This window comes from Purpureocillium takamizusanense, chromosome 8 (genome assembly GCF_022605165.1).
Source record: "Purpureocillium takamizusanense chromosome 8, complete sequence".
Taxonomy (NCBI): Eukaryota; Fungi; Ascomycota; class Sordariomycetes; order Hypocreales; family Ophiocordycipitaceae; genus Purpureocillium; species Purpureocillium takamizusanense.
The window spans coordinates 2333924-2358542 of NC_063075.1; the positions used below are offsets into that span (position 1 = coordinate 2333924).

General features: G+C 60.3%; 10 protein-coding genes across 10 annotated transcripts; 6 read left to right on the top strand and 4 right to left on the bottom strand.

Moving 5' to 3' along the window:
• Positions 1 to 2: 2 nt before the first annotated feature.
• On the bottom strand, positions 3 to 2101 carry JDV02_008759 (RING-type E3 ubiquitin transferase). The gene is made up of 5 exons (XM_047990389.1): positions 1913 to 2101; positions 1807 to 1851; positions 1269 to 1707; positions 759 to 1216; positions 3 to 697 (listed from the first exon to the last, which is right to left on the bottom strand). The coding sequence occupies exons 1-5, from the start codon at positions 1923 to 1925 to the stop codon at positions 222 to 224; spliced, it is 1431 nt and encodes a 476-aa protein (XP_047846396.1). The 5' UTR covers positions 1926 to 2101; the 3' UTR covers positions 3 to 221.
• A 220-nt stretch (positions 2102 to 2321) lies between these two features.
• Positions 2322 to 3428, top strand: JDV02_008760 (uncharacterized protein). The gene is made up of 2 exons (XM_047990390.1): positions 2322 to 3114; positions 3188 to 3428. Exons 1-2 carry the CDS (start codon positions 2599 to 2601, stop codon positions 3254 to 3256), a joined length of 585 nt encoding a protein of 194 aa, XP_047846397.1. The 5' UTR covers positions 2322 to 2598; the 3' UTR covers positions 3257 to 3428.
• Positions 3267 to 5570, bottom strand: JDV02_008761 (uncharacterized protein). The gene has a single exon (XM_047990391.1). The coding sequence runs from the start codon at positions 5167 to 5169 to the stop codon at positions 3586 to 3588; it is 1584 nt and encodes a 527-aa protein (XP_047846398.1). The 5' UTR covers positions 5170 to 5570; the 3' UTR covers positions 3267 to 3585.
• Positions 5571 to 9306: 3736 nt separating this feature from the next.
• JDV02_008762 (uncharacterized protein) lies at positions 9307 to 10156 on the top strand. Its single transcript, XM_047990392.1, has one exon. The coding sequence runs from the start codon at positions 9377 to 9379 to the stop codon at positions 9734 to 9736; it is 360 nt and encodes a 119-aa protein (XP_047846399.1). The 5' UTR covers positions 9307 to 9376; the 3' UTR covers positions 9737 to 10156.
• A 624-nt stretch (positions 10157 to 10780) lies between these two features.
• On the bottom strand, positions 10781 to 13797 carry JDV02_008763 (uncharacterized protein). Its single transcript, XM_047990393.1, has one exon. It carries the CDS (start codon positions 13602 to 13604, stop codon positions 11358 to 11360), a length of 2247 nt encoding a protein of 748 aa, XP_047846400.1. The 5' UTR covers positions 13605 to 13797; the 3' UTR covers positions 10781 to 11357.
• A 180-nt stretch (positions 13798 to 13977) lies between these two features.
• JDV02_008764 (uncharacterized protein) lies at positions 13978 to 16213 on the top strand. Its single transcript, XM_047990394.1, has 4 exons — positions 13978 to 14694; positions 14753 to 14811; positions 14870 to 15212; positions 15265 to 16213. Exons 2-4 carry the CDS (start codon positions 14759 to 14761, stop codon positions 16072 to 16074), a joined length of 1206 nt encoding a protein of 401 aa, XP_047846401.1. The 5' UTR covers positions 13978 to 14694; positions 14753 to 14758; the 3' UTR covers positions 16075 to 16213.
• Positions 16214 to 16566: 353 nt separating this feature from the next.
• On the top strand, positions 16567 to 17880 carry COX4 (Cytochrome c oxidase subunit 4). Its single transcript, XM_047990395.1, has 4 exons — positions 16567 to 16726; positions 16804 to 16902; positions 16999 to 17258; positions 17321 to 17880. The coding sequence occupies exons 1-4, from the start codon at positions 16636 to 16638 to the stop codon at positions 17486 to 17488; spliced, it is 618 nt and encodes a 205-aa protein (XP_047846402.1). The 5' UTR covers positions 16567 to 16635; the 3' UTR covers positions 17489 to 17880.
• Positions 17881 to 17968: 88 nt separating this feature from the next.
• On the bottom strand, positions 17969 to 18544 carry JDV02_008766 (uncharacterized protein; the record flags this gene model as incomplete). The annotated part of the gene is made up of 1 exon (XM_047990396.1): positions 17969 to 18544. One exon carries the CDS (start codon positions 18542 to 18544, stop codon positions 17969 to 17971), a length of 576 nt encoding a protein of 191 aa, XP_047846403.1.
• Positions 18545 to 19683: 1139 nt separating this feature from the next.
• On the top strand, positions 19684 to 22548 carry omh4 (O-glycoside alpha-1,2-mannosyltransferase 4). Its single transcript, XM_047990397.1, has 5 exons — positions 19684 to 20582; positions 20654 to 21052; positions 21107 to 21193; positions 21250 to 21649; positions 21699 to 22548. The coding sequence occupies exons 1-5, from the start codon at positions 20293 to 20295 to the stop codon at positions 22038 to 22040; spliced, it is 1518 nt and encodes a 505-aa protein (XP_047846404.1). The 5' UTR covers positions 19684 to 20292; the 3' UTR covers positions 22041 to 22548.
• A 341-nt stretch (positions 22549 to 22889) lies between these two features.
• On the top strand, positions 22890 to 24107 carry MRPL10 (YmL10). Its single transcript, XM_047990398.1, has 2 exons — positions 22890 to 23257; positions 23331 to 24107. Exons 1-2 carry the CDS (start codon positions 22938 to 22940, stop codon positions 23899 to 23901), a joined length of 891 nt encoding a protein of 296 aa, XP_047846405.1. The 5' UTR covers positions 22890 to 22937; the 3' UTR covers positions 23902 to 24107.
• Positions 24108 to 24619: the final 512 nt, after the last annotated feature.

Sequence of the window (24619 nt, forward strand, 5' to 3'; positions counted from 1 at the left end):
AAGCTCGCTTAAGAAGACACCGTCTGCCGCGGTTCACTGCCGTGGATCCCGCAGAGCTTGCATATCAATTTGTCCCAGCCTGGCCCTTGAACAAGCCGCCCGAATATACTTGTACAGCCGGCCACCGCAGGCGGCGCAAAATTGGAAAACATCTGGTTGCTGCAGCCTCGCAACGAAAAACAGTCCCTCTCCCAGTCCGTACTCCAAAGGTCTCCCTTCTTCTATGCCTTGGCGCCAAATACGCTCACAACACCCTCGCCGTTGACGGCCACGAGCTTCTTCGCCGATGCCGCCCACCGAACCGCCACTGCCGGAACCGAGTTCCGGAACGGTTCGCTCCATTTCTTGCTCGACTTTGCGTATTGCTGGATCGTGATGCCGGACGCGCCGCCCGTCGCCAGGTACTGGCCCGTATAGTCCCAGGCTAGCGACTGCACCGGCCCGCCCACCTCCAGCACCTTGGCCGTAGCCGCGTCCCCCTCTTTCCGCAGGTCGAAGACGGTTACTGTCGTCTGGCCCTTGGCCGTGGCCGCCAGCCAGAACCCGTTCTCGGAGAAAGCCAGTGCTTGGACCGGGGCACCCAGCTTGAACGCCGCGGCCTGTTCGAGCGTCTTGGTCATGAATAGCTTGATGTCGCCCGTCACGGTGCCCGCCGCGAAGAGGTGGCCATCAGGGTGGAAGGCGCACGTCGTCAGAGCTTCCATGTGTCAGCAACCAAATCGATCCGAACCAAGGTCCTGCCCAAGGGCACAACTTACAAGCGTCCGTGTATGCGCGGCTAACCCGCTTCATCGTCTCCGTGTCGTAAAGGACGACAGCCTTGTCCGTACCGACGGAACCTAGAATCTGGCCGCCAGGGTGGGCGCTCAGTGCCGTCGCAGGGCCGGCATGTTCTGACAAGGCGGCAACCTCGTTACCGGCCTCGTACGCCTTGACGCTGCCCTTGCTCGTGGCGAAGAACAGCTTGACACCGGACCACAGCGTGTCGGTGACGGGCTCATTAACAGCCACCTGCAGCTCCAGAGTGTCGGCTTGAACAGAGTATATAGCAGCCTCGCCGTTAAGGCCGCCCAGGGCAGCGTAGTCGCCCTCAAGGCTAAGTGACGTAGCCTGCGACAAGGGGAGGGAGTTGGACGCTTCGCTCTCGAATGCGGAAATCTCGTCGGCCGTGACCCAACCCTGGGGCACCGGGCGCTTCTTGCGACCCTTTGACAGACTGGAGAAAGTCAGCATATGCCAGTACCGCGGCGCGAGGGTCTGCTTCAGACCTTTGATGCGTCTCGTCCACGCGCTCAGCCAGATCCTCGGGAAGCGCCTCGACGCTATCCACCGCCATCTCGTCGCCATTCGTCGCGCCGTCGGTGACGGCCACCTTGCTCAACGCGTCGCGCGCCTCGTCCCGCTCCCGAGTCAGCCGCGCGACGACACGGACGGCGGCATCGTGCTGGTACAGCGCGGTCGCGAGCTCCTCGCGCGTGCGCGCCAGCTGCTCCTTGAGGTTGTACGTCTCGAGCGCCAGGGTATCCCATTCGTTCTGGAACGTGGCCAGCAGGGCGGGGATCGAGGTGAGGGTGGGAGGGCGCGGCCGGACTATGGCAGAGGACTTGATGGGTAGCAGGTCCTCGGCAGTGAGGGCCTCGCCTGTGCTGGGTTCTGTGCCATTCTCGTTGACATACTGCTCGATGAGACGCTTCTCGTACACGACGCCTAGGCAAAGGAAACTGTCTGTCAGCAACGTGCATGCCGTGCGCATAGCATGAGGCATTCGACTGGGGGGCGGGACGAGAGGGCGCGAGGTGAGCATACCCGACTTCTTGGACACGACGGGCTCCTGGGGAGCCTCGCCCGAAACTGCAAGCGGCTTCTAGTCAGCAACAACGAGCGCACGTGTGTCTTTAGAAGCTTTGCTTACTTCCGCAAAGCATGGCGACTGGGTCTGCGAGCTTGCTGTGCTTCCAATGCCGGCTGGGAAGGGCGTGGTCGCGATGCTTTCGTGTCGTGTCGTGGTTGTGCTCGTTGCCTGCGAAGCTCGGTCGCGATCTTGTTTGCGTACAATGCCAGCGCTGCCAGCCAGCCAGCGGCACCTTCGCTCCGGTTGAGATTTTCCGTGACGCGGTGCACGGACCACATCGAACCCGGCCGGTCAAGCTGCGAAAAGGGACCCACTTGGCACACCACCAGAGGAGCTGTGGGAACTGGTGGTGAATGGGTGGGTGGTCAGCGTCACGTGCTGATAAGGCTCTGCTTGCCTGCCATCTGCTTCTGTTAGTGACGTCGAGGCTTATCGTCCCACAGCGGGGGACGCCGGCGAGCACCGCCGTCGACGGCCAACCTTCGCGCTCCTCCGCCTGTCTGGTGTCTCCCGGGGAGGCGGCCCGGGCCATCCATACATGATGGGTGGAAAGCGGGCATGGGCAAGTGCCCTCTGCTTCGGACAACTGCAATTGTCGTCTTTGGGACAAGTGTCACTCACTCACTCACTCGCATCCGAAGTCCATTTCAACTCTGGCCATCGCCCCTTAACCCCTGAGCCTACTACATACCACTAAGGCCTAGACGTCTTCCTCAACCTTTCGCCGACCGCCTCCTCCCGCAGCCATGACCGCCGCCGCCGCCGCCAGCAGCAGCAGCAGCAACAGCCCGCAGCTCCCTCACATCCGCGACCTGCACTCCTTCTCAGACCTCGAGCAGACGCAGGTCCTCGACCTCCTCTTCGAGCCCAGCCCAGCCATCCACGCGACGCTCGTCCCCGTCATCCGCACCGCCCACTACCAGTCCTACCCGGAGCTCATCGACGCATGCCAGATCCAGCTGCTCTCCCTCGCCGCCGGCTCCGGCTCCGAGCCCGGCCCCCCGGCCCTGCTCTCCGTCCTCGGCTCCCACCCGCGCCTCGGCGCCAAAAAGGTCGACTCGGCCCAGTCCGTCGCTGAGCAGGCCAACCTCCAGGGCGAGGGCGAGGAGCTCGCCCGCCTCAACGACGAGTACGAGCGCCGCTTCCCCGGCCTGCGCTACGTCGTCTTCGTCAACGGCAGGGGCCGGCCCGAGATCATGCGGGACATGAGGACGCGCATCGACCGCGGCGACTATTCCAAGGAGGTTGCCGCGGCGCTTCAGGTTGGTGGTTCCATAGTGTCGCGCGCCCGCGTGTGCTTGAGTCGGCGGCATCGAGTGCTAACGTGTGGGCCAGGCCATGTGCGATATTGCCAAGGATAGAGCGTCTAAGTTGCCCGTACAGCCGTCAAGAGCGAATATCTAGATGATCAGAGGCTATGACAATCCCCCCCCCCTCTTCTCTCTCGCTTAGACTCAGCTGTCGTAGTCTCACCCCGTCACAAAGGGGCAGGCCTATATGCCATCAGAAAGCGTGTGCATAGGTAGGCGATGAGCCCGGAAGTATATAGATAAATAGACATCATTTCCGCTTGGTCGTCAAGATTGCTCCCACCATGTATAGTCTACCATTTCCCAACAAAAAGAAATAGACCCTATCATGGGCCCCCAACTCCGTCCGCTTCCTCCTGCCGCTCACGAAAATCATCACGCGAGCGAGCTTCAGGGAAAGGGGGGGCCAACCACACACAGCTCCTACGTCAACAGCCACGCGAGGTCGTCGTTTGGGTCCAGCCCCCTCTCCGCCAGCCGGTCCGCTCCCTCGGGGGACAGGCCCTCAGCCGTCCTGCCAAAGAGGATCCCAAAGTCGCAGTACACGTCGTCGGGCTCCTCGGCGAGCCCATCATCGGTCGCCCCCTCGTCCGAGTGCAGGAACCCGAAGCTGTCCGCGCCACCGGCGGCCTCTTCGGCGACGTGTTGTTTCCTCGGCGACAGGGGCGGCAACGGTGAGCGCCGAGGCTCCGTAGCGCTTCGGGGGAACGGCTCGGCGTCCTTGTCGCGCGGGAACATCTTCAGGGGCGGAAGCTGACGCTGCGGCGATCCCGACGGCGGCGGCGATTGCGGCTGCGGCAACAGCATCCTCAGCTTTGTCGGGGCTCGGGAGGAGTGTCCCGGGTGAGGCAGCTCTGCCCGCTTCGTCACGGCTCGTCGCAAGGGTGCCGGGCCGGGGGGGCTCGCTGCTCCGACCGAAGAAGGGCCTTGCGCCGTGAGCTTAGGCCCCGACGAGGGCCTCGTCTTGTCCGGATGCCAGCTCGACTGTGCCAAGCCGCCCATGCCCCCTTGCGCGGCCTCCGCCTTTCCCACCCTCAGGACCCCCGAGCCCCTGAGCCCGAGCCGTTTCCTCATCCTATTCATGATGGAGTAGCGCAGAAACGTCGACGTCGAGGGAAGAGACGCCATCGGGGCGTCCGCGTTCCCTCCACCGCCCTTTTTCGCCTGCGTCGTCGCCGCGCCCCCGCCGCCGCCAGTCTGCTGCTGCTGCTGCAGCCCGCCTCCCACCAGAGCCCTGTTGGCGACGGCCGTCGTCGCGACCCGGCGCATCGACCCGTAGCGGCAGTGCACGTGCGACGCCGGCTCCGAGTACGGCCGCGACAGCCTGCTCGTCACGAGATCGCGGCGCAGGCGGCGCTTCTTGGAGCTCAGGCCCGCCGTGTTGGGCCCGTCGACGTCGAGCCGGCTGCGCCGCCGCTTGACGCCGCCCGTGTGGGGGTTCAGCAGTGCCGCGATGGGCATGAAGGACGGGGCCGACGACGCCGCTCGCCTCGGAAGCGGCGGGGAGGGCGTGCCCATGGAGCGCGAGGGTTTCGATATCGCCGTGGTCCCGGTAGCGGCTGCGGTCGGCCGGCCAGGGAGGGGGCGTCGTGGCCGGCCATGATGCGTCTCATCATGGAGGCGAGCTGGTGGCGGCGCGGACGAGTGTCTCCTAGGAATAACAGGACTGTATGTGGATATCCTGTTCTGCATCGTCTCGGCTTGCGTCTTTGAGGTCTCCGTAGCGTCACGGCCTGCTTTAGGCGATGCCGGTTGCTGCTGCTGCTGAGGCCTCGGGCGATCCCCGTCGTCGTCCACGCATCTCGGCCTCCGCGCCGTCGGGTTCGCCGCACCGCCTCCCATGGGAGCGTTTCCAGCTCCACGTAATGCCTCCGGCAGCAGCTCAACCGCCGCCGCCGCCCCTCCCGGGCCTCTCGAGGTCCTTTGCCGCGCCCATTGCTCAAGATGGTCTCTCGACTGCTGCTGCTTCTGCTGGGGCGTCCGTTCGACTTCGAGGGCCATGTCCATGGGAAGGACCCGGGGTGCTCGCCTGTGTCGTACACTCTGGTTCCGTCGTGCGTCGCCGGTATCGTCGTTCTTCGTATGGCTATGGTAGTCCAAAGTAAGTCGGAGTTTCGGCCCCGTCGTTGTGGTCGAAGCAGCGGACGATGATAGATCGGTGGCACCCAAAGGACATGTACGTCTGGACAAGGTCACACCGCCGTCGTCTTCCGTCTAACATAAGCTCCGTAGTTTTGGTATCCGCAGAGTCCACGCGGCACGTATTGTATTTTTTTCGTGGTCCAGGGCCCAGAACCTCGTTACGTGGGAGGCAAAGGCCGGGTCGGGCAGGACCACCGGCTCCCAATATATATAAAGGGCCCGACTCTGGGGGGCGGCCTGCCGCACAAGGTGGGCGTCAACGACGGGCGTCCCCAGTATTGGCGTTGGCGTTGGCACACCACGCTGCACGCACGCGCACACTCACACGCACACTCACGCACACACACACACAGACACACACACACCTACGTACATGCACACAGACATGCACACCGGGGCGGCGGCGGCGGTGGCGGTTCTGGGCCAGGATACCTGGGTCTGGTCCGGCATGGCATGGCATGGCATGGCATGGCACGGCGGATGGGGAATTGGGATGGAGGGGGGGCCGTGATGGATTGGCATCGGACAAGGATGGCCAGGGACAGGGGACAAGGGGGGGCATTGGCGTGGGCGAGTTGGCGGACATGGACATGGATGCTACTTGGAGCAGGCATGGGCACCTGCATGAAGCGCGTTGGTGATCCCTGTCGGCTGCTGCTGCTGCTGTTGCACGCCCGCCCGCCTGCCGCCGCACGTTTTTATTTCCTTCTTTCCAGACCCCCCCCCCCCCCTCCTCTGTCAACTCTGTTCCTTATTTCCATCAACGACGAGCGAGCACGGGATGCAACGCGGCCCGCACCAATCCATGTATGCCCGCCGCCGCCGCCGCCGCCCCTCTCTCTCTCTGTCTTGGTTCAAGCTGGCACACTGGGAGCCAAGCCCTTGGTCTTGGTCCTTGGCTTGAGTCTTGCTCGTCAGCCTACTAACTAACCGCCCACTGGGGTCTCCGCCCCTGCTTTGGTGCTCGGAAGGACGAGCAGGTACGAAGCACCTTGTACGTACCTAGTTATTAGCGGTGCTGATATTCGGACGAAGCCGTTTGTTCCACCACCCCTCCTCCTCCTCCTCCTCCTCCTCCTCCTCGGCCCCTTGTGGTGCATGACTGAGAAAGAGGCACCATTGCCGCCGCCAACCAACGGCGGCGGCGGCAGCAGCAGCATCAACAGCAACCGGTGAACGGGAGGTGCAACAATCCCACCGGCGGCAGCAGCAGCACACTCAGCGGCCGCAACAAGATGAACCATTGGCGGCAACGGGGTGTTTGAGTGGTGGCGGCGGCGGGCGGCAGCGACGGCGGCCAACGGTGGAGGAGGAGGAGGAGCGGATGATGGGATGGATGGATGGAGGGGGGCTTGGGGGGGGGGGGGGGGGGGGGCCAAGGGCAGAGGCGAACCGGGGTTTGCAGAGACGCAGGGGTCAACAGCGGGCGAAACGCGCAGATGACATCAAATCAAACATCAGAGACACGAGCAAGAACAGACAGAACAGACACGGACAGTAGCAGCAGCCGCAGCCGGCCCCCTACCTGCAACCCTAGCCTACCTACAGTACACCCCGGCCCCTGCCCATGAATTATGCCCTGGTCCGATGGCTGCGGGCAGGGATGCCGGAGAGATGAACCGTCTGTGGTCTTCCGACCGAGCGGTAGTTGGTGCTGCTGCTTGCTTGCTTGCTTGCTTGCTTGCTTGCTTCGTCTTCCTGCTGCTAGCTACTGCTGCTGCCGCCACTGCAAGCACCGCAAAAGGTACAGTAGTACTACCTAAGGTACTGCCCGCTTCAACGGCGATGACGATCAAAGGGGGGGGTTGACTCTGTCTGATTCCTGGTGCACGCCGCCCGGCCTACCGGCGCCACCACCACCCACCACCCACAACCACGCCCCCGGGCGAGACATGGAGTGCTCCGTGGTGGCGGTCCAGGGGTGTTTTGCCGTGGGCAGCGCGGGGGGGCTCTGCGGCTGCGCATCGTTCTTTTGTTGACGACCCGTGGTGGTGGTGGTGTGCGGCGCCGCCGACGCCGCCCGGGTTGCCGTTTTGGGGACCGCGGAGGAGAGGAACTCGACAGCGAAAAAAGACGAGGGCAGTCACAAGAAAACGAAGAAAGAGAGAAGAAGAATGGCGATGATGCTTCGGGCTCTCTCTCTCTCTCTCTCTCGTAAATGGGACTCTCGGTGTGTGGGGATATAGGAGGGCGTGCGGATGGCAAGAAAACGCATACACATGAGGTAGGTAGTAGTCATGTACACCCTGACTGTACGCTGCATATACCTACAGTACAGTACGCGCATAGGCCCCCGTAATGTGTGAGTGACTGATGAATGATGAAATGCGTGACTGAGTGGGTGGGTGAGTGAGCGAACGCATGCGTGTCCGTGTGCACTGCATCGGTGTCACGTCTGCCATCGTGTACGACTCGGTTCGTGCAACCACAGACGCAGCCGCCGTCATGCATATAACTCAGTACCTACCTACCTACATACATAGGTACGTCTGCACTACGTACCAGGTAGTTACCATGCATGCATTGTACATGCATTCATGATGGGGTTGGTGGCACGGAGAAAGTGTCGAGCAGGGCAGCAGCACATAACGGCAGCAGCAGGCAGGGCCCAGCAGGTGCTCTGTGCTGCAGCAGCTGCAGCAGTCCTGTCTGTGCCTCATCCTCAACCCTCTCCATCTTCCTCTCTACGTATACATATGCGCCCAACACGTTGCGAGCGTGCTGTCATGTCATGTCATGTCCATGCCATGTCATGCAACCGTAACCGTAACCGTAACCGTAACCGTAAACCACAAAAGCCGCAGACAGGGCCCGTCCCGTCCGTCCGTCGGTTCATCGGTCTGTCCCATCACCTACGTACATACATAGTCTTACCTGCCCCGTCTGTCTCTAGGTCTGTGTCACCACCACCAATGGTATCACCATCACCACCCAGCCAGCGCAGCCAAGCAGCAGCATGATGCCGCGTAACTCGCCCCTTGCCGCCCAGAGCCCGCACCGGCACCCAGCACGGCCGCATGCGCTGCAGAGCCATGACACGACGGGACCACCGCCGCAGCAGGAGCAGCAGCAGGCAAGGGGGCTGGTGGCACAGCACGGCAAAGCGCATGCAGAGACCATGGGGAATGTATGTACTACAAAGTAATATAAGTCGATTACTAACTACTAAACTTGCCACTTCTACTACGACTCGGTATGTACGAAGCATGTAGGTGGTGGGCTACACGGCAGCAGCATCGCAACAGTAGTAGTACGTAGCTGTTTCTTATATTATACCCAGTTACTTCATAATACAACACCACTAGCACCAGCACCAGCGCACCAGCACCAGCACCAGCACCCACCACCGCGGTACTCCTCCTCCTCCTCCGGATCGGCTCGTCCGTGTCCCACACGCGCGCACGCACGCCATCAAACCTTGTCGCGCCCAGCAAGCGGGCCGAGCCCCGTAAGTCAAATCCAAAATTGGCGCCTGATGTGAGTCCCATCATCCTCCAACGTCTTTCTCTCTCCACTCCTCTCTCCACCACTACTAATGATGAACCCCCCCCCCCCCCGGCCGCCGCCGCCGCTGCCCTCCTTCTCCTCCAGGGGGGTGAGGACTCTGAGGAGACCCTTGATCAATGCCTCGGCCTTCTCACTCACACTCACGGTTCACTCATCATGCACTCACTCACTCACTCAAACCCCCCTCCCTCATCCCCGTGTTGGTTTTGCCACCCGCCGCGGTGGCGGGCCATCTGGAAACCCAGGCCCACGCACCGCCCTACCATATTTGTGCTACGTACTTACGCAATGCAAAGATAGGCCGGTGTATGATACTGTGCCTTGTACTCCGTATTTGTATTTGTGTTTCTTCGTGTCTGGATATTTCCCCTCCCTCCCATCAACTGTCCCGTCCCCATGCGTCGTCGTGTCGCCGAACAGATCAGCAGACAGAACAATAGACGGAGCGGTCGTAGTACGTAGGCCTTGTTGGCGGCGCGGTGCAGTACGCAACCTCCTCCAACAACCCTCCGACCCCCGATCCCCGCCAATAAGTAAATACATACTAACCCACACAAGACGCACAATGCGGCCTATCGGCATCTCCAGAAACAAAGGGGAGAGGGGGCGCTCGATGGAGAGGGAGCTTGAAGAGGGCGGGGCCCAAGGAAAAAGGAAAAGGAAAACCCCGCCGGACCAAGAAAATCCTCACCTCCTCTTGCTCTTCCAAGCATCAAAGTCCCCCCTTCATCGTCATCACCATCCACCATCCACCATCCATCAGGACCATCACCCATCACCCACCAACATCATCACCACCGCCCGCCCACGCGCGCGCGCCTCCTCCGCCGCAAGCCACCTTCTCGGCAATCCACCGAGTCTCAGCGCGCCCGCGCGCCACCTCATGCGTCGTGCGTGCCCTTGTTTGTTGCCCTTGTTTTCCTAGCTCCCCCTTTCCTTGTTGATGGGGCTGGGCTGGGCTGGGCTGGGCCGGGCTTGACCTGGCTGGTGGTTGTGTTGTGTGGTGTGGTGGTGGTACAGTAGTGATGCTGATGAATGAATGGTGGTGATTGACGGTGGCGGTCGTTGGTTCGTGCCGCCTGCATCCAGATTGATGGCTTGCTTTGCTGGCCGAGCCTGAATGTCATCATCAGCATCCTCTGTATCATCATCACCCTCATCATCCTCATCATCATCACACACACACTCTCTGTCTCTTACACACCCACGCACTCTCACTCACACACACTCATATATACGAAGTATACTACCTTGAGTTACTACGCACATTGTGTACACCAGCTCCGTCAATCCTAATAAACCACATCCATGGACGGACGGGCCCCCCTCCCCCCTCCCTCCATCCAACAACACGCAGCTCGTGACCTCCACCATCACCACACCCCTGCACCGCGCCAGTCTCCAATGCCACACCACCAACCATGAGCCTCATCGCCGCCCAGAGCGACAACACCGACCTCACTCAACACCACCACACACACCACACAGAACACCTACCGCGCTGTGAACGCACACACGCACACCACCGGATAGCGTCGGCGACCCGCGCGCACCGGCGCCCGCTGCCTGTCTCCCGTCGCCGCGTTGTACCGAGCAGTGTCTCTCTCTCAGCCGGCAACTGCTGTCAGCTACTCCTTACTGATGGTGCCGGAATCCCGTGATGATGAATTCTGATGCTCATGCTGCTGTGCTACATATGTACTGTACATTCTGCGACCCTCCCCCCTCCCCCCTCCCCCCCCCCTAGTCGAGGACATCTGCATTTGCATCTCCCATCCGCACCTGCATCTGCATCAACCTCTGCGCCTGCGCCTGCGTCTGCGCCTGCGTCTGCCGTCGGCATCTATCCCTCTTCCCTGCTGGCCCCGGGCCGTTCAGAGACTCGCGTGCTTCCCCATCTTTGCCTGCCAGCGCATACATGCCACCTACGTAGTAATACTACCTCATACACCATCTCCCCCCCTGGGCAGGCAGCCATCGGGGAACGCGGGACGCTCTTCGCGGAGCCTCTCGACCGCGACGCCTCCTGTGTAGCCAGCCAGGTGGGAGAGCTGAAGGAGGGCCATGTGCGGTTCGTCGGCATGCCCGTCCATTGTCATCACAAAAACGTCGCTCCAGTGGCTGTCAAGCTACCCAACGGCTCGCTTGCACCGACGTGTGGCTGTCTGAACTGGACACTCATGACACAGCAGGCGGCCAACATGCCCGTATTTACGGGCTGAAGCCGTCTGTACGAGCCAAAACACCCCACGCAGCCCGTCGCCTGCAAGATCAAGATGCGTCCATGTTGCTTCCTGCATCCCCCATTATTACTCTTCTCGTTTTCAGCCCCCAATGTTGCCGTGTACTGGACAAAACATTGTATGCCGACCCTCCGCCTGTGTATCTGCACACTTCAGCTACCCCTGCGCCCTGCCACTGGGGAGTCGTACTTCGTACAGTACATCGTAACCAGTACGTACCACCTCCCATGAAAGACTCTCGTCGTCGTCGTCGTCGTCCCACTCCAGCTGGCAGCGTGTCGACAGCGTAGCGGCCATCAGATTTCACGCTTGTGCGACACGCCTGTTGCCAGCTGCTACCGTCTTGACATCAAATATCTCATTGCGCCACCCACCCCTCTCGTACTCCAGCACCCGCTGCGGTGCGTCCCGTCCCTCGTCATCCCACAGCTTGACGAGGCTGCCCGGTGCATAACGCCCCCGGAACACGTCTCGCCCTGGGCGCACACCGACCCTCGCGTCCAGGTCCGGGTCCGGTGCGGGGGTGAGCCGAGCAGCGACAGCTCGAACAAAGGTCCAAAGGTCGTTAGGGTTGGCAATACGCGTAGCGCGCAGCCGCTCCCGCGCAAACACCAGCTCCCGGTTCAATGTCCGTAGGCCCTGCTCGATGGCAGCCGCCACCTTCACCTCTAGCGCCTTCCTCACTATGGGCCTGATCAGTGGCTTGAGTAGCCACGCCAACCACGAGAACTTGGAGTCGCTGAGCTTGTAGTTCAGGTGATGGACCTCCACCTTGACGCTTCGCAGCGAGACTAGCTCTTCGATTCGATTCCGCCCAATCTCAATATCCAGTGTGATGTCGATGCCGCGCTCGTCCAGGTGGAAGCTGACAAGCCCTTGGTCCATGATCCTCAGCAGCCCAGAGTGCAGCTTTACCCAGTAACCCAGGTCGTCGGCCGCAATCGACAAGCCAGAGACTTTCACCCGCACCACCGAGGCCATCGATGATGTCGTTCGAAACAGACCCTTTTGCACCGCAAAGTCGTTTTGCGTTGAGATCTGAAGCCGATAAGGTAGAAATGAGCTGTGATTGATCGTGCGTCCAGGTTCAAGAATCAGGTTCTCCAATAGCAGGTCCACGGCCGGCGTAGACACCTCGAGACGCGGGATGGGCACATATTGAATGGCCTGTATGACGAGCGGGACGAACGTGTTGATCGAGTCCTGGACCAAATCGTCATTTTTGTAGCTGCCTTTGGGCGAAAGCAGAGCCGTGATCCTCTTTGAGATGCGTAGCAACTTTTGCATGTCCTCGTCCTCAGTGACGGCGCGAAGAGCCAGGCGAAGATGGGTGAGTAGCTCGTCCACACTGTCTGCTATGGAGGATCTCGATGTGGTCTCCTTAGACTTTTCTTTCAAATCGTTAAAGCGCTGCTCAGCATTGTCGAAGAAATCAGGGTCAGTGAGCATGTCCTGCACCAAAGTGGCAATCTCCTGCACCATCTTCTCAAAGTTGGGGTCGGATCGGCCTGCCTCAACGACCTTGTCAAATGACTCTTCTACTTGCTTCCAGCGCTCCTGGCTCCCCAAAGACGTCAAGAAATGCCAAAAGTTGCAGACGGCAAGGTCGGCATCCTCATTCGTGCCCACATCCTCTTCGACTGCCTGAACGGTATCGGAGGCGAGACGAGCGTAGGCTGTGAGATAGCGCTGGAGAAGCAGTGCCAGAGTCGATACGGATTCAGAGTAGTCGCGGCGTTTCCTCAGCTGCACGACAGTCTGCCTCAAACGATGGACGAGTGCTTTGCCCTCGGTCCCTGTGACATGCTCGGACAGGCTGTGGCCTGCCTCACTGGCGACCTCTGCCGCGCCGCTGGAGACGACCTGCGCGACCTCCTGCACTTGGTCCTCAAGGTCTTTATCCGACGGCACGGGGTGTGTGCTCCCATCCTGGGCGTTGAGGGCTTCGGTGGCTTCGGCGGCGGGCGCCAGCTGCTTACCGGCCTCCTTGGAGACGTCTGCCAAGGTGAAGGCGGTATCGCGAAAGACCTCCTTTCCAACAGTGCCAAGGTCGTCTAGGAAGATGCGAAAATCCGAGTTTGTAAGCAGCAGCGATCCAACGGTGCGCAGGCTTGCCAGCGTGGCGGACGCGTCGGCCTTGGCCTTGGAGGCAGCGGTCTTGACTCCCAGATCGCGGGTGTCAATGTCTAGCCTCGCTTTGCTGAGGTACCAGATGAAATCCTGGATCTGGTCCTTGCTGTTCTTGTGCTGCAGGACCTTGATGAACTGGGTGAGCCAAAGCTTTGTGGAGGAGATGAGAGCACGTCCAGAGCTGCTCAGCTCTTGGGACTCCGGGTTGAGGATGTCGGCCGAGAGCAGGCTTCGCAGTTGCACAACAACTTGCTCATTCGACGGCATGTATCCTTGGGACATGGCCCGTAGCATCTGGTACGTGTGGAGCTTCTCATGAAGTCGAGCCTCGCGCGCTGTCTCATCATTGTATCGCGGCAGGAGAGGCTCGCGCTCGCCATCGTGGCGATGCGACGGGACAAAGCCAAACCACGTCAACATGGCGACGGTTCGACCACTACACGGGCAGAAATGAGGTGATTGAATAGTCTACCACCTCGTGATGCATGAATGCCTCATATTGATATAGCAGACGGGAGTAGAGGAAGTTGAACAAGACAATTAGGCAGGGCAAGGCAAGGCAAGGCAAGGCAGGCAGGAAGCAGCGTGAGGAATGCGCATTGCTGGTGGTTGCTGCCCCGAGGCGCAATCATGACGTCGAAACCGTTAGTTATTAGTCTTCCCTGCGGCAGGCAGGTGCAACCCACGCGCTAGTTACTGCTGCACGAGAGCCGGAGCGTTTCCCCCGGCCGTCGCTGGAACCCGGCGACGAGAAAAGGGTAATTTCGTCTTTCCACATCTTTCCTGGCTCCGAACTGAACCGCGGATTTTCATTTAATAAGGTATATGCTGCTTACACCTCGGGAATCTTGATCCAAGTCTATGGCCGTCCTGAGGGCCAAAGCGCAGGAGCAATTCGAGATCCAAGACTCGCCCCTCGTCGATTCGGTAGCACCCAACAGCAAGCAACAAACGGGGCAGCTCCGAATTCTGAACAACGTACAGTATACATGACAACAATTAGCTCCATCGTCCAATGTAGGCCACTGCTTGCATGCGGCCGCCCTGCTGCACATCTGCCGGGCTTGCAGATGGGCAAGGTTGGAACTACCTAACCTTACGACGGTGTAGCAGCTGGTGTCGGCGCCCGTGCCACTGTATACTGTACCTAAGGTAGCAAGCTTCAACGCTCACGGCATAGGTACCCTGCGTTGCACCATTATCCCTGGACAGCTCCTCAACCGCCAGAAAAGCCTTGTCCGTTGTCGAATGCGCGTACGCGACATGCAATGGGTGCACAGATGCTGACAGGGCTCTCGGAAGACTTTGCCCATCACGTATTTTTCGGCATTATTTGGAAGTACCTTATGGCTGGCCGAGGCGCGACGCTCATGCGGGGATTTGCCGAGGTCCGCCGCGACGACCCTATTATTAGGCGGATGCCGACGCCAACCTAATAACTACCTAGTACTCACCTACCGCTGGCTTCGTGGTAGCGGAAACATCAAGGTAACCGACCACAGCGTACGAGGTAAGGCACTGCCAATCACACACTTTGCCAGGTTACGTACTCACTCACCGTGTCTCAGTCACAGATGTCGGACAAGCCTTACCCAAGTGAACGACACCGTTCCATCGCCGAAAGTTGGTGCGTGTCTCCTAACGCTTTCTCGTGCCCCGTTTCTCATTTCTGACCCCTAGCACAGGATCGAGCAACGCGACATGGCCGCGCAGCCGCAGGATTTTCCACGCCGGAGCTTCCAGGAGGCGCTTGCGTTGACGCCTCTCCCTGCTAGCCAGGATGCCCACGGCCGTGTCGTCAAGCGGTACATGAGTCGGCAGCCCGCTTGGAAGCCCGGTGATGAGCTCCCCTGGGACGCAGTGTTCTCATCCCTGGACGGGCCGCGCCCCAGGTATGGCAGCGCGGGAGTCTTTGGCGGACACGTCTATGCCCAGGCGCCCTTGTGTGCCGCGAGAGCCGTCGAGGAGGAGGAGCAGCAGCAGCTGGGCGTCATCAGCAGCAGCTCCCAGGGGAAGCTGGGTATTCACGTGAGTTAGATTTACCTTACTGGGCATTCTACTTATCTAAATCCTTGATCAGTCTATTCAGGGCGTCTTCACGGCACCTGGTCTTAAAGACCGGCCCTTCGTCTACGAGGTCGCACCGCTGTCCAACGGACGCTCGTTCTCCGCCCGCACCGTCAACGCGCGTCAGACGAAGGAGCCTTCAAAAGAGCCGCTCGGCCCCTTCCCGGCGTCTGATGCCGACCTTCCTCTCAAGGATGTTTGCTTCAGCTGCATCACCACATTCAAGCGATCCCACCCTATGGTAGATGATATTCAACCAACGCAGTCTGCCCAAGAAATCTACGCCGACATCCTCTCAGCTCGAGCTCCTCATGAATGGGACACCAGTCCGCAGAGCGATGTAGACTTCATCAAGGACCTATTCCCGAACGCTGGCCACGGGGGTTTTCCGATACTTGACATGCACAAGGTCGACATGACCGAGTTCAACGCCGGAAAGCCGATTCCCGAGCGCCGCGAGCTCATCTACTACCGTCTCATGAAGCCCCTCGACGAGGACGACGTCAACGCCCACATCGTCTGCCACGCATACGAGGCGGACCGGAACGGGCTCATCATGTGCGGCAACCATCTGGGATACGGCTACAACCTCGGCGCTGTGGCAAGCCTGACCTATTCATTTTACGTGCACGTCAACCCGGAGGAGATGGTGCTCGACACCGAACGGTGGTGGCTCCAAGAGGTCTCATGGCCTAGAGTCAATGCAGGGAGGTGCATGATGGAGAGTAGGCTTTGGAGCCCCGAGGGGAGGCACATTGCGAGCGGATACCAGGACGGCATCATACAGCCTGACAAGTCCTCGGGGGGTTACGGCAAGCTCTAGGCGTGAGACGTGACGGCATACCTCGCCGCAACATGGGTGTATATAGACTGTAGAGATGTCGAGGATCATGTATGCGACATGCGACCATAGACTTGATAGACAGAGTTTCGAAGCTCATAACCATTCACCCGAGCTGGGGAAGAAAGCTGGTCCTGCCTGAAAGCCGACAACGTTTGGCTGCCGTGGTTTATGTGCTCGCCTGCATCGTCGTCAGACGCTGAAACACCAGCATCATTTCCGCCAATTCGCAGAACGGTGAAAATGAGCACTACCTTTGATCGCCAGAAAGTAATAATGTAGGCATCACTTAGCCAACTCGACATTACTGCGCAGGGTTATAGGAGCAGCTTGCAGAAACATCAGGCGATTGAGCTCGGCAAACTCAGGAAGCTCTGCATCACGTGATGACATCGACTCCACCATGATTGGTCAATTCCCCCTGCACGACTGGATCTGCTCATCCAACCTCAACTCAGTCCACCAGCCCATCCTCACAAATCCCTCCACGTCAACGTCCACGCCTCTCTCAACCCAGCCCGGACCGCATCTCACGCCGACGCCATGCTCCTGCAACGCACCGTCATTGCCGCGGCCCGCCGCGCCGCCGTCGCTCCCGCCGTCACCCGCAGCTTCGCGACCTCCTTCGTCCGCCGTACGCAATTTGCCCCATCCCGACCGATGCCCGATTGACCCGTGCCAGCTGTCGGCTAACGTCAGCTCAACCTTCAGGCGAGGCCACCAAGTCTGGCCCCTCCAGCCCCAACGCGCAGGCTGCTTCTCTCGCCGGCACCGCACAGAAGAAGGTTGGCGAATACAAGACGTTCAACGGTGCGTCGCGACCGTTCCGGACCCCGCGAGCTAACCTCGGCCGAGCCGGGAAAGCAAGGAAGTGGCATCCAGCTGACGAGCATTATCAATCTACAGAGGTCAAGACCGAGGACGACCTCTTCGGCCCCGGCGCAGCCCCGGGCACCGTCCCCACCGATCTCGAGCAGGCCACCGGTCTTGAGCGTCTGGAGATTCTCGGCAAGATGGAGGGCGTCGACATCTTCGACATGCGCCCCCTCGACGCCAGCCGCAAGGGCACAATGGAGAGCCCCATCCTCGTCCGCTCCGCCGGCGATGAGCAGTTTGCCGGCTGCACTGGCTACCCTGCCGACTCCCACGTCGTCACCTGGCTCGGCGTATGTCCATCGTTGCGCTCGACGTCATGAGAGAGGACCGTGCTGACTATGCCCACCTACAGCTGAGCCGCGAGCGCCCCATCGAGCGATGCCCCGAGTGCGGCAGCGTCTACAAGATGGAGTATGTCGGCCCGCAGGACGACCACCACCATGACCACCACCACGGCCCCGAGATCGAGGAGCCCAAGACGTTTGCCGACTACATCAAGCCCGAGTACCGCTACCAATAAATGCGCCACCAGAAAAGGGGTGTTGGGGACGAGGCGTTTTGTATTACGCGACGAGGAGGTGTAGTCATAGATGGACGGCGATGATGCTACCGGGGAGAGAGCGGGTATGTAGATTACGGTGAATATTTTTATTTGTCAATTCACACACAAGGTATGGGAGACGACGTCGCTTTAGCTAGCAGCATTTGCTGCATTGTGAGCATCAAGCTGCGTGCTTTCGTACTTGGCATCTCCTTGCCCAAGATTGCTTCGTTAGCAAACCTTGAGCTGTGACACGTTCTGTCGCCACCCCTTGACGTGAGACTGCAGTCGGCGGACTGTCTTGACACCAAAGTTGGAACGTGCCGTGAGCGGCACACACGACGGCGAGTCGCGCAGGTTGCAGGACTGTTAAGCACATGTGCGGCATCGTCGGAGCTCGCACAGATGTCAGAATGCCGGCTGTGGCTTGCGGGTAGAGCCTGGCCAAGGTCGGGTCGCTCATCCTTCGTCCTCGTCGAAGCTAAGCTTGATCTTCTTGACCTTCTTCTTGGCCTTCTTCTCAGCCGTCCTCTCGGGCTCTCTGCCGTCCTTGCTATCCGCCCGCCGCGTATCTTTGACCGGCGGCTCATCCTCGTCGTCGGCCTTGCTGTCGCCAACCACCTTGCCCACCTTGCGCTTCCGTCCGCCAAACGCAAACTTGGCGTCCCCGTCCTGCTTTCCGGCCTTGCCAGCCGCGCGCTCGGAGTCGGCGCCCTTGGATGCGCCGTCGTTGCAAGCGTCCCCGTCGTCATTGTCATCGTCGGCAGCGGGGTCCGCCGCATCACGCTCCCTGACCTCGCCGTCCTTGCCCACCACGACGTTCATGGCGTTGCCATGCTCGTCGACGATGAGGGGCGCGTCCTCGGCCTCCTCGCTGCTCGAGCGCTTCTTGGCGGAGCGCCGCTGGTTCGCGAGGATGGGGTCCGGTCCCGGCCCGCCGCCGCCGCCACCGCCGGCCTGGGCGCGGAGGGCGGCGAGGAATGGGGGCAGGGACGAGTTGTAGGACAGGTTCTTGGAGGTGACCTTCTGAGACATGCTGGCGGGCGACGCGACGTGGTGCCGCGCGGTGCGCAATGCTCCGGTGAAATGAGGAAGGAGAGAGGCCGCGCCGGGGGGGGGAGGGGGAAGAGGGGATGGGATGAGAAATGACTTCGTATGAATAGTATACTACTCGCTGGCTCGGTGTGTGTGATGTAGTATGTTGCTTGATGAGGTGCGGTGAGGCGTTGTGATGCGGCATGCCACGCTACGTTCTTAGTACCCTGCTAGGCATGTCGGCGGCACCCGCAACCCACCTGCACCGAGGGACCTTGAATCACTACTAATTGAGCGCACGCGCGCCACGGCGATGCCGGGAGGCTGAGCCGGAGGATAGATGTGGGTGGTTTGACCGGCCGCCAAACTCTTGGCTCCCAAGGCGAAGGGTAACTACTAGGTACAGTGCAGTGCAGTGCGCTCCGACGCGGTAATCAAGGTCTGTCTACTCCGTACAAGTATGGGACTTCCCTTGCCTCAATGTGAGCGCAACCGGTGGCGCTGCCCGCCAGCGGACCCAGCGGACGCAAGCAGGGAGTGGCAGCGCCAGGATGCCAGGGAAGAAAAAAAAGCTTGCCTCGCCGTGCATTGTCTCGGATCACTGCGCGGTCCGTGATTGGCCTCCGCCGGGTGGATCCGGCCCCATCTAGGCGTCGCTCCAACGGCCGGCGGGTGCTTTTTTGCCATGGATCGCTGTAAAGCATTGTACCTTCAGGGCCATGCACTGCAGTATTCTGACAGCGGCACGTCTCTGTACTGTTGCGCATTAGCTCGTATTGTGGTGTACCTACCTCGTACCTTGGCTGTGGTACGGCAGAGCTCGCGGTTGCCGTACCTGCCAGTTCCCTGTCTTGCAGTGCCTTGCCCGCTAGTGCCGCTCTCGCCTTACTCGTACGTGGCCACAGCGGGTGCGAAGCCTGGAACATTGCCCTGAGCAGCCATCGTCCAGGCGGACAACCCCCCCCCCCCCCCCCTTTGAAGCGCCACCGAATTCAATTCCTGCAGGTGCTGTACCGTACCTTACCTCGCCAACCAGGAGGAAACCTTGGAAGGGTGGACGAACAGCCCGGGACCCGCAACCGCCCATCCATCTTTCGACGCCCCCCAGTTGCTCGTCAAGCCGCGCGGTGCGTCAGTCTCTCTCACTCTCTCCCTCCTCCTGCTTCCTCAACCTCCCTCCTCGTACCGCATCAACAACCTCCCCCCCCTTATCGCCCAACGCGCTCCCGGTTGCTACGTCTCGCGGGCAACCCCGAACCATCTGGTTGCGCGACGCCGGCAAGCCATTGACGGCCCCCCGTGGCATCGCTGCCCGCCCGGCCCCCTGGACGGACCGCCTGGCCTGAGCGACGCGCTCCGTGCCGCAGTCCCATCGCCTCGCCCGCTGGGGATTCGTAGTCCCTGCCGCTCGTTCACCTCGCGCGACGACGATCGATCCCATCGAATTCTACCCATCTCTTTCTTTTGCTCCCCATTTCTCGCGAGATTGAGGACGCCAGGCCATCCGCACGTCTGGTCGTGCTTCGGCGCCTTGGGTTTTTGGGACGCGCATAGTCGGCTCTGGCCCGGGTTTTTTTTTTCTAATATCCTTTGCCCCCTGATTGTAATAATCTCGTCTCGCATCCCGTCCAACAACCCCAGACCCGCCCCGACGCGACCCAAAAACTGCCGTCAAAGCCATTTCATCGTCTTCCTTGGTTCTTGACTTTATCTCTCGCTCCTGCCACCGAGGCGGGTTCGTCGACACCATGGATTTGATCCGGCGGGCGTCCAGGATGGCCTCATCGGCCCAGCCGTTGCGGCTACCGACACTCGACAACGAAAAGCGAGCACCATCGAAGCGAAAGGGCCTTGCATCGCAGCTTGCCTTTTTCCGCCGGCCTCTGCGTCTGCGCGGCAACTCGACCGTCTCCGTACCGCTCGGCGTTGTCATCGTCTTCCCGCTTCTCGTCATCATCTTGATTCTCGTTTTGTTCGTGAGGCACCCGAGCTCGCCTGGCAGGATACTCATGCCTGCCGGTGCGCCCCCGGCGATCCGGTTCGTACTGCCCGAGCCCCTCCCTGCTTGTTTGATGTGTGAGCGCCTGCTTACTCGATTGCCTCGAATAGGAAAATCAGCGAGAAGCACGACAAGGTCTTCGTGACTGGTTGCCTCGACCCCGATACCAGCAAGCCCCGCGCCAACGCCGCATTCGTCGTCCTCGCCAGAAACAAGGAGCTGGATGGCGTCATTCAGTCCATCAAGTCGGTCGAGCGCCACTTCAACCGCTGGTATCACTACCCGTACGTTTTTCTCAACGACGGCGACTTCGACGATCACTTCAAGGAGGTCGTTCGAAACTACACATCTGCCAACGTCGAGTTCGGCAAGGTTGGACCCGACATGTGGGGCTTCCCTGATTGGATTGATCCCAAGGTTGCCAAGGAGGGCATCGCCAAGCAGGGAGACGCAGCCGTCATGTACGGTGGGCTGGAAAGTTACCATGCCATGTGCCGCTTCTACTCCGGGTCAGTTTTTTCCTCGGGTTTACCACTCAATGAGTTTACGCTGACTCTTCCCAGCTTCTTCTACAACCATGAGCTTCTGCTCAAGTACGATTGGTACTGGCGCGTCGAGCCCGAGATTACCTACTTTTGCGACATTACCTAGTAAGTGGAGCATCGTGGCTTTCAGACAGCTCAAGCCGTATCTGACCTTGTCCTAGCGATCCGTTCCTGAAGATGATCGAGAACAACAAGACGTACGGCTTTACCATTGCTGTCAAAGAACTTCGAGAAACCGTCCCCAACATCTTCCGGTACGCGTCGGCCTATAAGCGACTCAATAACATCACTTCTCAGGGACTGTGGGAGATGTTTGTCGAGCCGCAGGACCCCAAGAAGGAGGAGAACAAGGACCCCAATCTCCCCGAGGAAGTCCTACAGAACGACCCGAACAGGCACGCCGCACCGCCCATCGACCCCGAGGCTATGGAGGGCGAAAAGTACAACATGTGTCACTTCTGGTCCAACTTTGAGATTGCGCGACTCGACTGGTTCCGCAGCAAGGAGTACAATGACTTCTTCGAGATGATGGATCGGAGCGGCGGCTTCTGGATGGAACGAGTAAGTCTCGGACCAGCAGCAAGCTATTGCAGTGGCTAACAGATTACAGTGGGGTGATGCTCCAATCCACTCCCTCGCCGCCGGCGCTCTTCTCGGCCCCAAGGACATCCACTACTTCCGAGACTTTGGCTACAGGCACACAACCATCCAGCATTGCCCAGCAAACGCTCCCGCGCGACAGCTCCCGCGCAAGCCATACCTCGAGATGACGACGCTCGACGAGAAGAAGCGCATCGAGGAGGACCAGTACTGGGAGAACTACGATGAGCCCAAGGAGAACGGTGTCGGCTGCCGCTGCAGGTGTGACACTGACATTGTGGATGTCGAAGGCAAGGAGGGCTCATGCTTAGCGGAATGGGTCGATGTTGCGGGCGGCTGGGCAAGCCCCTAAGCACAGAACAGTCCGTGAGGCGAACGCAGACACTCGCAACACGGCGCCGCGCCCGTACCCAAGCGAAGGACGGTGCGCCGGGGTTTGCTACCAGCAACCCCGCGTACGGTCTGTCGACGCAGCATCGGCAAGAACTTTTGACGCCGCTTGAGCGGACTGGAGAGGTCAATGGAGGGCTTGAACAGGGGCGGAACACACAGATCTATACGCAGCGACGTCATCAAACGGGATTGGGGAAAGGCGTTGGGCTTTTACACGCAGACAGCCACAGGCATGAATGGCCCGGCCGACAGCGCGGCGCCTCATCTAGGATAGGGATGGACTGCGAGACATGATTTACGCATCAGGCTTTTTGCGGACAGGTAGGTGGCCGGGCCTACCCTGTGTCTGATAGAGAGGGGGCGCATTTGTCTGAACCGCAGCGAGAGTTTGGGGTGTTTTTGACTGTTGACGCATGGGGCGCGGCTCTTGTGCATTTTGGATTAGCGAACAGTCCTAATTACTGTACGTGATTTCTACAGACATGAGGGCGTGCGGCCCGTTTGTGAGTTCTTAACGAAGGGGGCACGCCTCATCGATTGATTAGTCTTGGCCCTAGAACTTCTGTGCCAATTCGTAGTCCAGTAGCATCATTCAACCCTCAAGACCAAAACAAGAACCACTTTTGGTCTAATTGTCAGAATTGGATCCATGTAGCGAACTCATGGATGCGTACTCTGCGCAACAAGCCGTTGTCGCCCTACGGTCAATCCTCCGGCCAGCGCCGTGGTGGCCTGAGGCAAAATTTGTGGGCCCAACTCCGTATCTCCAAGTGCGTCCTCGATCCTCATAGCCTCACCCCAAAAAAAACCAGGAGCCATCCATCCACCAGACTATCGCGACACCCATTGCGCCGCCATGCCGCCCCGATTGCTACCGCCCAGCACAGCCGCGTGCTGCAGGGTCAGCGCGCGCTCTCCCATCACCTCGCTGACGGCTTGCCTCGCAGGCATGACGCTACAGCAGACGCGGCAGGCCTCGATCGTCGGCAGCCTTACCTACAACAAGGGCGCCAAACACCCGAAGAAGCGCGTGGGCCGCGGCCCTTCGTCCGGCCACGGCAAGACGTCGGGTCGTGGCCACAAGGGCCAGAGGCAGCACGGCAAGGTGAACCCGTGGTTCCAGGGCGGCCAAACGCCGCTGGTGGTGAAGCACGGCACGATGGGGTTCACGAACTTGTGAGAATCTCCAGAGCATGCGGCAATGGGCTTGATGGGATCCAAGATGCTGACAAAGGGGCGGGAATAACAGCCGAGCACCGAAAATGGCGGAAGTGAACCTCGATAAGATCCAGGACTGGATCAACCAGGGCAGACTCGACCCGACGAAGCAAATCACACCAAAGGAGCTGATCGAGAGCAAGCTGGTCGGCAGCGTCAAGGACGGCGTTAAGATCCTGTCGCGCGGCTCCGAATGCCTGAAGCAGCCCATCGACGTGATGGTGTCACGCGCGTCGGAGGGGGCCATCGCCGCCATCGAGGCCGCGGGCGGCAAGGTGGTGACGAGGTACTACACCAAGCTGGCCATTCGGCGGCTGCTGACGGGCGAGTCGGTCAACACGGACCGGCCACTGCCCGTGGGCAAGGAGCATGTCGCGGGCGTGCTGGAGGCGGCGCGCAAGGCCCCGTTCCGGTACCGGCTGCCGGACCCGACGAGTCGTCGGGACATTGAGTACTACCGCGACCCAGCGCACAGGGGCTATCTGAGCCACCAGCTGGCGCCCGGCGAGTCGCCGAGTCTGTACTTCAAGGTGCCTGGGGAGCGCAAGATCAAGAGCGAGGCCAAGGTGGAGAAGAAAGCGGTGGAGGAGACGCTGTGGTGAGGGAGACGTGGGGACGTCGGAGATTGGGCGGCAAGGGCCGAGACGGCTCTGTGTATTACTTTGATGGGCCGTGTAGACGGCCACGAATGCGGACGATGAAGATACATTGTACAATGACACTGAGCTTGATCAGGATAGATGACATACGGGCAGCCTTGCTGCTGACCTAAATTACCGACTCAGTGGTAGACCAGAGTGTGATTGGGCTTGGACATGCGCAAGGCTATCGATGCTCTGCCTTTGCGGCACTGGACCTGGTCCCGGACTCCTGAGAATGCAGGAATTGATCGCCATGATGGCCTGACTGCTCGGTGCCCACAGGCTGAAGGCGTTTGCGGGTTGCTGTGCCGTGGTTGCGTGCTGGATGCCCGAGCTACAGGCAGATACAGCACAACGGCTTCAGCATTGAGGGTCCAATCGCGGCGTACTTACGGGCGCGACAGTTGGCAGCGCCGCCTCAACTACCCGCTCCAATTGGTGTTGTAGGTAGTGCGCACAGTGCTGTAGGTACTAAGGTAAGGTAGCGACTGTGCTGAGGTATAGCCCACCGGTGCACGTGCTGTCGAGGAGCCCAGACTTCCATCCGAGCGTGCTGGAGGCGCCGCCCTCCCGTTCACAGGCGGCATGGGTAGGTTAGTATCCAGTTCCCAGTCGGTTTTAGTGCAGCGACCCGACCCAGTCAGTGTCTGGGCGAGCGGGCGGGCAGCTTCCAAGGTTC